The sequence below is a fragment of the Oenanthe melanoleuca genome, chromosome 1, assembly GCF_029582105.1.
Source record: "Oenanthe melanoleuca isolate GR-GAL-2019-014 chromosome 1, OMel1.0, whole genome shotgun sequence".
NCBI classification, from domain to species: domain Eukaryota; kingdom Metazoa; phylum Chordata; class Aves; order Passeriformes; family Muscicapidae; genus Oenanthe; species Oenanthe melanoleuca.
This window is the reverse complement of record NC_079333.1, coordinates 75273742-75287908: the sequence shown is the minus strand read 5'-3', so window position 1 is coordinate 75287908 and position 14167 is coordinate 75273742. Positions and strand designations below refer to the sequence as shown.

General features: G+C 44.2%; 1 protein-coding gene across 1 annotated transcript in view; it reads left to right on the top strand.

The window, feature by feature from the left end:
* The first annotated feature begins 12100 nt into the window (after window positions 1–12100).
* Window positions 12101–14167, top strand: part of FGF14 (fibroblast growth factor 14) — a 372210-nt gene continuing 370143 nt past the window's right edge. The window contains exon 1 of the mRNA XM_056501017.1: window positions 12101–12776. Coding sequence (XP_056356992.1) covers window positions 12569–12776 — 208 coding nt within the window. The 5' untranslated portion in view covers window positions 12101–12568. The remainder of the gene's footprint in view (window positions 12777–14167) is intronic.

Below are 14167 nucleotides of genomic sequence, written 5' to 3'. Positions count from 1 at the left end.
GCACATGGTGTGACTCTTGGGAATAGTGCTGTGCAGGGCCAGGAACTTGATGATCCTTGTGGGTCCTTTCCAACTCCGCTTTTTCTGTCATTTTGTGAACTGTCTTGGGTTTGGTGGTTAAAGCTCAACAGTAAATAAATTAGCATTGAGAAGAGATCTGTGATCGACGGCACTCCTGGGTTGCTATGCTGGAAGCAGATTACATTCACACTTTCAAGTCAGGAGGAACTGTACAAATAAAAGGTGTGTCCACTTTCTGGGACACAAAATGAGGAACAGATAAATTATAAAACAAGCATAAACCAAGCCCATTAAATCTGGCCTCTCTCCTAGGAGGTAAGTGGGAAGCTGAGTTGTTTGAGGGCCAGCACTGTGAGTTGCTCAGACTGCCCTGCTCAGCAGTTTAATTGCACCTGCACATGCAGTTGACACACACAGAGGTAAAGGTGAGTGGTATAGCCTGCTTGGGCTAGCTGGCCAGCATCAGGCAGCAAGGAACAGAGAAACACTGTGAAGTGGCTGGAATAAGGAAATGTGGCTCTCTGAATCATGGTTTGTACCACTGCAGGGCCATTTTCCAAAGCCTTCACTTTTTATGTATGACAGAAAACCCTTTATATGCAGTAGGTAATAATACCAGGAAATTATGCCAAAATGGAATTTAGCTTTTTTGATGAGGTTTAGATCTGGAGATAAGCACTGCTGCCACAAGTGGCACTGTCCAGCTTCCTGCAGAGCACTGCCTATGTTCCTTGAAACACCACTTTCAGAAAATGCAGCCTGTACAAACAGAAATGTTCAGTTGAAGAGAGGCTATTTCCAATTTGTTTCTTTGCATATGAAGTGAGTGTCAGTTTGGTCAGAGTCATGCCCTAGTTTGACAAAAGAGAAATGAGAATTGAATAGTCATGTTTCCTCTAGGATGAAAACCTAGACTTTCTAAATATGTCTGCTTAAATTTAAAGCATCTGAGTTTTAAGTTGCAAAGCCTAGCAAGATGATAGTGGGAAAATATTATTCACTAAGGTTAGTTAATCTGTAAATGTTTTCTGAGTGTTCAGAAAATGTGTAGGGCCATGTAGCAGCTGGTGAGTAGTACTATGTCTCTCATCAGAATCCCTGCAGATGCTAGGTAAGGAATGTTTATCTAAGAAACTGCTCCCTGTCTCAGAAACACATGGTCAGACTTTGTGAGGCCCTGAGAAAGAAGCAGGAACAGACAGCATCACACTGGAGACATCACTATTCCAATGGATGTGAGGAGGGGCTTTTCTTCCTACCTAAAGCACATAAGGGGAACACACAGAATAGCTGCCAAGCTGCCATGGAAAATTAAATATTTGATCTGGTGTGCTGGGTTCTGAATGATCTAGGCCTGGGAATAAGATGTTCAGTGCATTCTTGGGATAGCTCTGATTAAAAAATTAAACACCTCTAAAAATTAGTAAAGAACAAGGTAATTGAAGCAGATCTTTGTATGGGTTCCAAATAATTATCATGTTGAGCAAAACCATGCCTGAGGTTGAGCTATTTAGTGCAGGGCAGTGGTGTGAGAGTCAAGATGGGAATGCTGTATGCCCAAGTGCATTTTGGATCATGTGTTTTTCCAATATTGCCTCATTCAGCTTGAAGTTAAGGAAGAGGAGAAAGAATGAATAGGTGGGTGCATAAAGGGGCCCTGAAATTTTGGTCCTACTTGCAGGCATCCTGAGATGAATCCTTGCAAGCTGCTTGCATCTGTGTATGGGGAAGAAATGGTCTCACAGCAGCAGACAATGGAGAAGTAATAAAAAAATTAAATTAGATAAAATTAGTTTAAATAATGAGAAAGAATATAGAGGAAATGATCTCAGAGGCAGGTGCCCTTTTGAGAAAGTAGCTTTATTAGATTTTGATTTAATTTATTAAAGCCAGGCTGATCGTGTCCTTTTTTAATGCTGTGTGGAACATTATCTTTTACTCCTGTTGATGGAAAACGACAAAAAGCAGTGCATTTGGAACTGAGTGTAGCTAGAGAAAGGACCTGAAAGTTTTGTTCTGTTTTTCATCTCTCCAGATTTTAGCCCTATTTGTCAGTTGATGCCTGATAAATGCACTTACCACAGAAAAGCAATGAAGTCTTACAATTTTATGATACCTTGTGGCAGCTAACTTGGAAATAACCTCAATAACACATGAGACAAATTTGCTAAATAGTGAAAAAAAAATTTAGTAGTTATTTTAATTAAAGATTTTCAGGTCTAACGTTTTCAGTTTTCTAACACATTTTAATTTCTTGTCTCCTTCAAATGAAATCCAAAGAGATATTATGGGTTCTTTCTATGCTTTCTATGCAAGGATGACCTAAACATACTTTTTATCAAACCATATTTCTTGTTCTTGCTTCCTTACAAAGCATGTTCAAAGATGGGGCCCTCATTCCTAAACAAAACTTCCTTTTTCAAATGGCAATTTGCCTATTGCAGCTCTGGGCACACTGCAGGGCTCTGCCTGGGTTTTTGTCCTTGGGCTCTCATCAGTCCTAATGCAATTTTATTTCTTTTTAGTACAGGGTTTATGAAGATACTTGTAAATGAAGCAAATGCAAATTTCCCCATATATGTAGTGCTCTCTACATTGTTCTGTGACTCCATGGAAGTTTGTGAATGGTATAAAGAGAGATGAATATAAACCAGAGTAAGAAATTATTGAATCAACCTGTGCTATTTACTTTCCTCTGTGTCATTCCAGGGATAGTTAGATCCTGGATGTCAAGACACCTAGGCAAGTCTGTTATTTCCTATGCCCTTATTCACAGAAGATGCTTCCCCAGCCTCCACCTCTTCTGACTGGAAAGTTTGGAAAATGTTCTTTCCTGCCCAAATTCAGGCAGTCCTGAGATGGGATTCAGAATGCACGAAGAATATATATATATTGAAAAAAGGGACTCTAGGTTATTTATTAAAGAGCACAACTGTTTTCTTCTTTGCCTGTTTTTTCACAGCAGTATTTTCATCCTTGCCATCTGTCACTTAAATTGGATTCTTTCTAGAACTCCACTGAAACCTAATACATGTTGGAGGTGGGATTAATAAACACAATCAGTAATCTATTCACTCCTAAATGACTTCTACTAGCCTTATCTTGCCACCATTCAAAGTGAAAATGAGCCTTAGTTGAAGAACTAATAGCAGAGTTCTTGCAGCTGCTGCAGCATCCAAACATACATTAATATCCGTAAAGCTGATTTCTCTGTTTCTTGATTTTGCTGGTCTAGATGTGACTTTAGATGAGTAAATGGGGTTAAGCAAATGACTTTAATTCTGTTTTTTAATGCTTTGTTGCTTTATCTTTTATTTAAAAGTCAGTGAACTGCTGCCCCTGAGCTGTACATGTTTTTTCCTTTAAAAAATGGTAGCACAGTGGCTCAGATGTCTCTGCAGAGGATGGCATGACCATTATTCTAAGCCATCTTCTGCTTTTAACCTGTATCCCTAATAGGGAATAACAACTCCAGTGATTCCAGATTATTAAGGATGTATATGGGAAACAAACTTGGGCTTTATTTTCCAACAGGCTCACATTTTATCATACCTCATTTTGAGGTACCTTTTCCTATGGTTCTGTGACACAAGGCACAGTCATTTAGTGTAACATAAATGCAAGATTTAAGAGATGAGCTAGATACATTGTCAGTCTCTCTTGTAATTTATTATTTACAATATGTTCTCATTAATTTGCAGTACAAAAGTACATCACTACGTGTTTTAATTTATTAAAGAGTAGACTGTTACCTCTAAGGCCCATGCTCCAAGTACAAAGCAAAGCTTTTAAGTGAAAAATTTTTAGTGATTTCAGTGCAAACTCTGTGCAGTACAAATGGCTACTCAAAAAAAAAAAAAAAAAAAAAAAAAAGGTAATGCAGCTGAAAAGCTGGTGAGTTACCCAGATCAGACATGAAACTAAAAATTTGTTTGGGAAAAAAATATGAAAAAGATGTGAACATCTCAAAGTAAATATTTTGCCTTTGGGAAAAAAATTTAAAAGTTTTTCAGAAAGATGTTCTTGATTAGAAGCTCTTCCAGCACCAACATCTACTAAGTACTGATATGAAGAGAAAGACATGAAGAAAGAAGTTATGTGTGTTTTATTTGGCAACTTCCATTCTAAGGTAAGATTTGGTTTTTTTTGCCTTCATTATTTTTATTGGAGTTGCTTTTTAAAAATGTATTCTTTTTCGACATAGCAAAATTAAATCTATTCTAGACCCTTTTCTTTTTTCATAAAATATATATTGCCAAAAAAAAAGGACTTGAGACATAATTCTCATTTATAGATGGGCCTTGCTACTTCATTCTTGCAGAATGGAAATTGATAGAGTGAATTCCTTCCAGATTAAAACCTTTCATACACTAGAGAGACAAGTGAGAATGACTGATTGTAAATCAGGATAACAAATGCCTTTGGAAAAACCTTGCTTTCCACTGCTCTGTGGTCACCAACCTACACCATGTCTATAGTCACTTACACCTAAGCAGAACAAATGTAATATAATAATGAATCCAAGGTCTGGACTCACCCAATCATTTACAGCTCTCTCTGTATGTGATGGCACAAGGAGAAAAGCAAGGGGGGACTTGACTTCTGTGTGGTATAAATCTCTACCTTCAATGGTAACAGATCTGAGAAAAGGTCTGGAAATGACAAGTGTCAAAGGGACCATCTCTGAAATCAATCAGCAGACTGCAATGCCAGAATCTGTAGCAGGAAAAAAAAACCAGCTAGAAAAAAGCAAAAATACTAACTTGAAGATCTTGACTGGAAAAACAAGGAATAATAATTGTAGGACCTGCTTTCTTTTCTCACTGAAGAAGCTGAGCTAACATTTTCAAGCTGGATATTTACATCAACATTGCCATATAGCAATCTAAATAAATGCCCTAATTTTCAGATTTTATGTACTGTTGCAGCTTTTCTTGGCTCCAGAAAATATGAATTCTCAGCACCTCAGCAGAAGATCAAGCTGTTAATGTGGGAGGTGATCATAGTAGAAAGTGAAACTGATGTGGCTGAACTCGCACGTGCAGAAACCAGCATGTCCACACAGAGGGTATTTGTCAGGAGTCAATGTCTGTCTGCCTATTATTTTATTCATTTGATTGCCAGTTTTTGAATTTTGAATTTTAGAAATTAGCCCAACTTTTCATTCTCTGTTCATTGGCATATCACCTATATGTAATAAAGTATTGGACTCAACTTGCAGATGAAGGCATTTCAACATAAACTCTATTATGGAAAGCTTGTCAGTAGGGTCAGTTGGAATCAGTAGTGGTTTTCAGCTAATGCAGTTCAAAGCCGACCTGGTGACTGTTTAGAGGGGAGAAGAAAAATGCTAAACTTCAGTCTACTCTAAATTCTTGACACTCCATTCACTGTGCTGAGGAAATCTCATTGACTACCTTGGGAGCAAAGACAGCTACCTCACACATAGGCATACATGGATTATATGCAAATACATGTAGATCTCTTACATATAGGTGCTTTGAACTAGGAACTGAAATCCACTATCACTACCATCAGGCATAAAAGTTTTATTTCAGTCTTGAATAGTCTTTTTATACAACCATTATAAAATGATTGAATTCCTCGATGTTGGAAAAAAAAAAAAAAAGTCCTATTAGAGCTGTCGCCAGCAATGATCACATGTTAATGTGCTCTCAAAACTAGAGCACATAGAAAAATTACACAGTAGAAAGCACAGTTTTGGAGCCAAAGAATGGATAGTTTTCCTCTTGTAGTCTTTACCAAGAAAAGAGCTTTCTTTATATATGCAGGAAGAAAATGCAAAAGTGGGTCAGCTGATGGGACAGATTTCCAAATCTCAGTTGTGTCTCAGTGGCACAGCAAAACTGCCTGTCAAGGTGCTCAAGTTAAATTTGAATTAGTTCTGTGTTGGGTAAGCCTTGAATCCTTTTATGATCAATGGGAAAAAAAAAAAGAAAAGACTAAGTACCTTGATTCCTCTTGATCACTTCAGCTCTGGAAATGATTAGTGATAATAAAATCTGGCATGTAGAGAGTTCTTACTGAAAGAAACCCAAATGACAACTCTTGACACTGTCTCTGCTTACTAAGTTCTTTAATTCCTTTATCTGCTTTGCAGGGTTCTTTGGGTCTTATTTACCTGGGCAATTCACAAATTTTTGCATCATGCCATCAGACATACACATAACACAGCAAAAAAATAAACCTCCAGTCAATGCCTGCCCTTGTGTGTGCTTTGCTATATTGGACTGTTGTTACAGGTAATAGCAATGACAGGCCATAGGGATTAGATTATCACTCTTTATCTTGAAGAGAGCCCCTCGCTTCCAGCTTTGGCCACTGGTTAATTTTGCAGGTGAGCTGGATTCAGTACTCTGCATAATCAGTACAAGATAAAGATACTCAGGTAAGATTTCCCCTCTTGTCTCTCATGGCCAAGTCTCTAATTTTTCAATGAGATCATTTCTAGGTCAGGCAACAACTATATAGGTGAGTTGACTTCTATCTCCAGCTATTTCTTATCTATTTGAAGGGTACTGTTTATCTTATGACAGTTTGATATCGCTGGCTGAGTTTGATGCACTACATAATCAAATCAAGCCTGGAAAATAATTTATTCTAAAGAAAGACACATGTACTTGATTAAGGTTTTGAATTATTTGGATTCTATTCCTTTAGGGGACTCTTATTTCCTCTCATGGATGACGATTATTGTTTCAGAGAACACGTTGATAAGAAAACACTGTAGATTAAAACACTTCAGCAAAAAAGTCCACTGTGTCCAGAAGGTAGATGTTTGCAAATTTCCCTAGTCTGCTTTGATGGCAAACAGATTTGTTTTGTTCTTTGGTGACCCATTCCCATAGCCAGAGTGCTGCATTGTCTTCACACTTCACCAGGGTTTGTTTAAATAGCCTGGCAGCCCACCACACCACCTTTCATGCCCACCACTTTAACTGGCACAGCTGCTGCCTTAGGGGTGCTCTACTAAATGGTGCCAAGGCAAAGACAAACAATCCACAAACGTGTTCAAACCTGTCACCACCGTACTTCTCTCTATCTCTGCAGGAACCGAGTCTCTGCTTCCTGTATCAGTAACACTCATTCAGATTGACATATACTTTAGACTTCCTTGTTGGATCATGAAGGTCAAGGAATCATGCTATCCTTGTGTTTTCATCAGTGTTTGTTGTTTATCTGTTCTAAGGATCTTTCAGAGACCTTGTTGCTTCTACTGCTCAGGTCAGTGAAAAAATCATTGTAATATCTTCTCCTTTCCCAAACAGTTTGATTTCTTTACGTCTTTCAAATACAATAAATGGAGACACAAAAACTCTGCTGAAGCAGAATTATTTTCTTCCACTTAAGCACTTAAAGCATTTTGCTGTCCTTCACTGACACCATTTTTAATTTGGCCACAGAGCTGTAACACAAATGCCCTTTAGGAGCTATAAAAGTTTCACTAGTCAGTCTTCATAACAATTACACGTATCTGAAATTAAATCAAGCAACTACAGATACCAGACAATTGTATCACCTAAACAACTTAGACTAAGCTATTTTAAGTCTTTCCTCTGTCCTAAAACCTGCAATATTTGCTTAGTTTCACAGTTAACTGCTTTCCAGTGCCGTTGTCCTTAAGTCCATGAGACATTGCAGTATATTTATCTTAACTGTACCCGCTTCCTTAATGATTTTATGTTTCTCAAATTACTATTCTCTGCCCTGTACTACATGCTGCTGCACTTTATGAAATTTCTGCTATTGAAGGTAAAGAGGCTCAATCTGCCTTTAAAAGCAGTGCCTCGACCAGGTTTTTTAAAAATTAATTCCTTCTGCTCTATTACCCTTAGCTGTATTTTGTTTGAATGACCACAACGATCTCAGATTTTCTGCAGTTTACGGTCTCTGCAGTGACAGATTTGTGTTTCCACAGAGCAGAACGCTGAAGAATAAGCCTTGCAATTTAAACAGAGATGCTACCCAGACTCCTGCCATAACCAGAGGGCTTTACAGCTGCTTGTATATCACCGAGTAGCCACAGCTCTGCTCTTAAAGTTTTGGTCTGTTGAGGATGGTCGTGCTACAACCGTCTGGAGTTGGTACCAGAGCAGCCCCCAGCAGCACAGCCAAGACACATCTGCAGGCTGAAAAGCTTAATTAACAAATCCCTCACCACTTTCTAGCCCCTGCACAGTGCCGTAAAGGCTGTTGCTACCATGTGGGTGGCACAGCTCAGAGGCAAGTATGGTTACCACCTGCTTGAGCATGGTTGTGGTAGCCATGTCTGATGGAAGGAATTTTAATGGGCTTCCTAGAGACAAATCCTACATGCAAACCTACATGGCACCATATGCTGCTGACTCTGCACTCTGCCAGGTCTCCTGCACTTAGCCTCTGCCTTGGGGGAAGCAGGGGTGGTACACACCCAAGTGGTCTGATACATGCTTATGGCCACTGGACCTTACATTTGCTAGGGAATATGTTCATGCAGTTAAGGCATGCAGTAGCATTTCTGTTCTTTTGAACATTGCTCAAGTGTTTTACAGACAAATGAATGCATTACATTTTGTCTAATGTGGGACAATATCTGAGCTGTCTCAATCCAGCTGCTACTTCAAATTTAGGTCTTTTATTCTCCCCTGCAAAAATAGATTTAGTCCAGGCACAGTCTTTATATTTTACCAGACGCAGCATGCCAGAGTCCTGACCCTTGGATAAAGCTCCTTTTTCATATTGCTACAAAAAAATCAACAAATTGCTTAGTAAAGCAAACTTGGCGCCTCCTTGTAAAGCCTTTCATGGCACTTCCAGTCCAAAACAGGGTAACAGGCTTCTGATCCAGATTTCTGACCTTTTCATGTATCACTAGATCCACATCACACTCATATCCCATCCACCACCATTCCTTTTGTATACATGGAGTAATGGATTTGGCCAACATCTGCTGGTAAGAATATGATCTATCCCCCATTTTCTCTCTTCCTTTCTCAGGTAGGAAATGTCACCCTTCTAGTCCTGCAGAAATCAGTACTGGGCTGGAACGGGTCTCCATTCACTCAGGGCAAGTGCACCTGTATGCTGAACCAAGGTGATATTTCCAAAAAGGCTCAGTATCTTTATCTCTCTTGCTCTTGATACTTGGGAACTTTTTTCTGATATTCTCTCTGAGGAATAGTCAAAAAACTCTGCTATGAAATATGACGGTTTTATCCTCCCTTTCTCCTCCAGACTGCCCCTGGCACAGAAGAATAAGAGATGAAAGTGTTCAGAACTAGCTGTCTCCAAGGACAGCAAGAGTCTACAGGTATAAACATTTAGTTTGGGGTACAGCTTGTAGGCAAGACACCTGAACTGAAATGTGTGTATGCATGTGTGCGTGTGTTTATAAGCTGAGTATCTAAGTCCCTGTGCAAGCAATAACAATTTGGAAGCTCCATAAATAGCTTACCCACTGTCCTTTTGAGATTCTCTAGGATGCACTGTGTAGTCTCCATCTGCAGCTCTGTAAGGGCCTTGGTCTCCCATAGATCCAGAATCAGATCTTCCATGCCTGAATTTGAAAAATATCCTAGGAGATCTCAGATGGCTCTAGATGTCAAAGTTCTTTTGGTTTGTGTTTTTTGTAGCTTTTTTCCCCACATTACGTCAACTCTTCTTTCCAAAGGCTACTCTTTCCATGACTTTGACTTTGCATAAAGAGGAATCCTGAACAAATTCTCAAGTATTTCTTTGCTCAAGTATTTCTTTGCAGGCCTGCAATGCTTTGGGAACCTTTTCAAGGGCATTATCAGCCAGGCAAGGTGTGTATTGGTTGACTCAATTGTGATATGAATTTTCTTCCTCTGTTATAATTCTGATAATCACGTTGCTACCATCAGAACCAGCCTACTTGGGCTCTGTAACCACCATTCCTGACAACTGAATGATGATGAGATGCTACAGAGAAGTTTTACTCTCACTTAGAAAGTAGGGAGTTACATGCCAGCCTGAGGGACATACATACCAATTACTGGGGTGGGAAGCTGGTAAATGACTTTTTGTTTTCTACAGATCACAGACTGTGCCCAGATACACATTGCTGGCTCCTGTGGTCAAGAGAAGACAGACCTCAGACATTTTGGGAATACTCTAGATCAGGTTTATGTTTGTGACATATGAGACACCATGAATAGTACTAGGGCTGTTGTGAACTCCCAGCCAGCTGGCTGCAAGGTGGCCGAGCCAGCTTGTCTTCCTGGCAGCCTGTGGAACATCCACACACCAGGAAGGACAGTGCACGAGCTCAACAGGCAGCACAGCCAAGGGGATGGAACAAGAGACCAAGACACTTCTTTGCCACAAGCAGTATCACCTCTGTGACTTTTGCCTCTTTTTTCTTACATTTAATCTATCGAGCTTTGCTTCTTTTTATTTTTACAAACTTGGGTGCCCAGAGGTAGGAACTCTCCAAAGTTCTGCAGACTCCACGGGCTACTTCTCACAATACAGCACTTCATTCCTGTGTGTAATTCTCCATCTTAGTAAAATAGGGTAATGGAACTTAAATATAATGTAGATGAGGAGCAAGTAACCAAGCAGCTCGTCTATATGTATAAATCCAGAATATTACTGAAATTAAAACTATTGGAAATTTTTTGTTTCCTGGTGGGTTTTTTTGGTGTGCTGACCAAATATTTAGTATAAGCATTTCTCAGTGTCGATAAGCAGCAGATCCTGGCAATGCAAAAAAAACACATACACAAACTTCTGCATTTTTCATATTTTAATCTCACACTTCCTTGGGCAATGACAGCTTCCATGGGTTCAGGAAAAACCACCAACATCTGACCATTTCTAAAGGAATGTGACTGTTGTTAGAGATTCCATACATGAAAACAATATCCTGGTACTTCCAGTTTGTACTCTGATACTGGAATGTGAATATTGTTAGAGATTCCATACATGAAAACTGTGTCCTGGTACTTCTGACACTGGAAAAAGTGAATGATCAAAGAGGAAATGTTTCTTCAAAGAGTTGAAGATGATCATGAAGATATAGATTACTTTTGCAATGAAGGAGAGAAGAGAGAGAAGGAAGAGAGAGGGAGGGAGGAGAGGGAGAGAGGGAGCTGTTCACTGTCTCACCTGCTTGCTCCTTCCACCCTCTTCTCATCAAGCTCTTTTTTAACTACCTCATAGTGTTTTCCCTCATTTGTTCATGATCTCTGTCCTATCTCCCAACATCTTCCAGTATCCCAACAGCCCACAGAGCTTCTGAAGGGGAGAAGGAGAACACGGGCATCAACTTCCAGCTCTTCCAGTGCCACGACTGCCACGCGTGGGTGCAGCCGCTGTGTGCTGGCTGGTGCAGCCCTCAGCTGAGGCCGGGGAGGGCTGGGGACAGGGCAGCGCTCCCTGGGTGGGCCTGCGGAGAGCTCTGACCGGCGCTGCTCAGGAGCCGCTCCGTGTGCCACGGCCGTGCCAGCTCGGCTGTGCAGCAGGTGCTTGGTGGAGCTGTGTTAGCACTGCCTCTCTGGGGACGTGCGGCACTTGGGAACCCCAGAGTCCCGGCCAGGACCCCCCCGTCCGTGCATCATCACACCATGAGACATGCGGTGCTTGCCTCTGCTGGAGCAGCCTCCAAACCCCGGCAGAACACTCCCCAGGTGTGATGCCAGCAGGTTGCAGAAAGAAACACCCCTCTCGGGCCGATTTATTCACGTGGCGACTGCGTCGGTCACTCCCGGCCCTCGAGACCATGGCGTGGCCGAGACGGGCAGGACCCCGCTCGGGGCAGGGGCCGGTTTCGGGGCGCAGGGCACCGGCGGAGCGGGCTGCGCTCGGCGGCGGCCCGCGGGCGGTGCCGGGCCGGGCCGCACGTGGCTACGTGACGGCGGCCGGGGCCGGCGGGGCTCGGCGGCTGCTCCTCCCCCGGCGCCCGCCGGCGACTGGGCGCCGAGGCTGCGGCGGGCGGCGCGGGCGGGGGTGCGCGTCCTGCGCGGCGGAGCGGGCGCAGCGCAGCGGGGCCGGAGGCGAGCGGCCCGCGCGGGCGAGGGCGGGCGCGAACGGGCGGCGGGGGCTGCGGGCAGCGGCGGGGGCTGCGGGCGGGTCCGCGCCCGCGGCCGGCAGCGCTCTCTGCCTCAGCCGGGCTGCGCCGGGTGCTGGCGGTGCGCTCTCCCGCCGCGGGGCTGCACAATGGCAGTCGTTCAGTAGGATGGATCCTGCCGTGGCTTTTGTTCTGCAGATCCACCCATCCTCCTAGCAGTCAAGTACCAGGCTATGGTTTTCTCTCTGGGGATCTTTCTTCCGCGTTTTGCCGGTGTCTCCGATGAGGTTTTGGCCTCGGCTGGGATTTCACTACCTTACTTTTCGTTTGGCTTCACGCTGAAAAAAGGGATTTCTTGTGTTTGCTCTCCACGCTTTTGGTTATAATCCGGTGTTGGTCTAGGGAGAACAACCGTTCAGCCTGGCTGAAAAAAAAGCATCCGTTGAAAAGTCTCAAAGAAATATACCACGTGAGGAAAAAAAACTGGGAGAAGATCGGAATATAATCGCTTTTTCTATGATAAAACTGGTGCCCCTCTTCAGGAGAACTGATTTCAATATATTATTATGCAACCACAAGGATCTCTTCTTTCTCAGGGTGTATAAGCTGCTGGATTGCTTTTCGCCCAAATCAATGTGGTTTCTTTGGAACATTTTCAGCAAAGGATCGCATATGCTGCAGTGTCTTTGTGGCAAGAGTCTTAAGAAAAACAAGAACCCAACTGGTAAGCAATCCATTGCAATGCGTTGTTTTTCTTTAATGCTACCCTGTCGCTCGACGAGGTAGATCTGCAGTCCTGCTGAGGGGAGAAGGGGGGATATATGGAGGCCAGCACAGACATGCATGTGCATACGTGTATGAATAAGCAAGGAGCGGTTTGTATTAGCTTCAGCCCCTGTCACCACCGAAAAGGGGTAAAAAAATAAAATCAAAGGCGACCCTCGCCCAGCCGGCATCTCCTAGTTCCTATGTGCTATTTCCAAGGAGGAAACTTTTATATCACTGCCCTTCTTGAGGGGAAGGCGGTGGAGCCCCCAGTCCCGACCCCGATGCAAGCCCCCCCGGTCAGTTCTAGGAAGAGGAGACTGGCTCTCCTGTGCTGGTGTTAGCCGGCCCTGCCTGCGGTGGGTGAGTGTGCCGGGGCTCGGGTCCTGCACAGCACTTTCTGAATAGCTTGCAGTGTGTCACCCCACACGCACACACACCCACCCACCGCCTCGCTCGGCTTTCTAAAGTCAAGCCAGACACCCCCTTTCCCCAGCCCGGGGGCTCCCCGTTATCACTCACCCCCGGCACTCTAGGCCAGGAGTGTGGAGGGTGGTGAGGAAAGGGGATGGACACTTTCTTGGGGCTTGTGCCCAGACGGCAACTCAGCCAGCCATGCCGAGTGGCAGCAGCAGCACCGCCGGGTTGGCTGTGCCGCTCCTCCGCCTCTCGTTGCCGGGATGACCCCTCTGTGCCACACACCGGTGTCTCTGCGTCCGTCCCTATGTCTGCCTGGCAGCCGGGATCATGCGCTTCGGTTCAGCCCGGCTCCGAGGGGGAAACTTGCAGTGCATTACATAAGAAATGCAAATGCAGGTGCTCTGGGCCGCCTGGTCCCTGGGGGTCACGCTGCTGCTGTTGCATCCCTCTTGCTCGGGGTGTCCGTGCGGCCAAGCCCGCGGCTTGGCGAGCAAGGCGGGCGAGAAGGGATGCTGGGCGGGCGGGGGAGCCGGGAGCTTTCCTGGGGAAATACCGGCCCTTCCCGCCTCCCTCCGGTGCCCCACGCCACCTTGCTCGCTCAGCCCGGCCGGCACGTTGCCTGCAAGCACTTGCGTGCCTGGGGAGGCGAGAGCCGCCGGAGCCCGGGCTGCGAGGGGAGGGATGCCGTGTGTGCGCTGGTGTGTGTGTGCCGCCTGCCCTGCAGGGGCAGCTCCCGAGCAGGAGCCTCCTGACGCCGGCACTGCAGTGTAGTAGATCATAGGCTCTCGTTGCCTGACACCCCAACATCAACAAGCAGCAGCCCTGGCAGCCCGCACCCCTCTCCTTAAAGGCAGCCTGGGTGCCGGCTGCAGCTTTGCTCAGCCCAGGTCCGGTGCGGAGTCGAGGTGGGCACCTCGGCGGATTTACCCT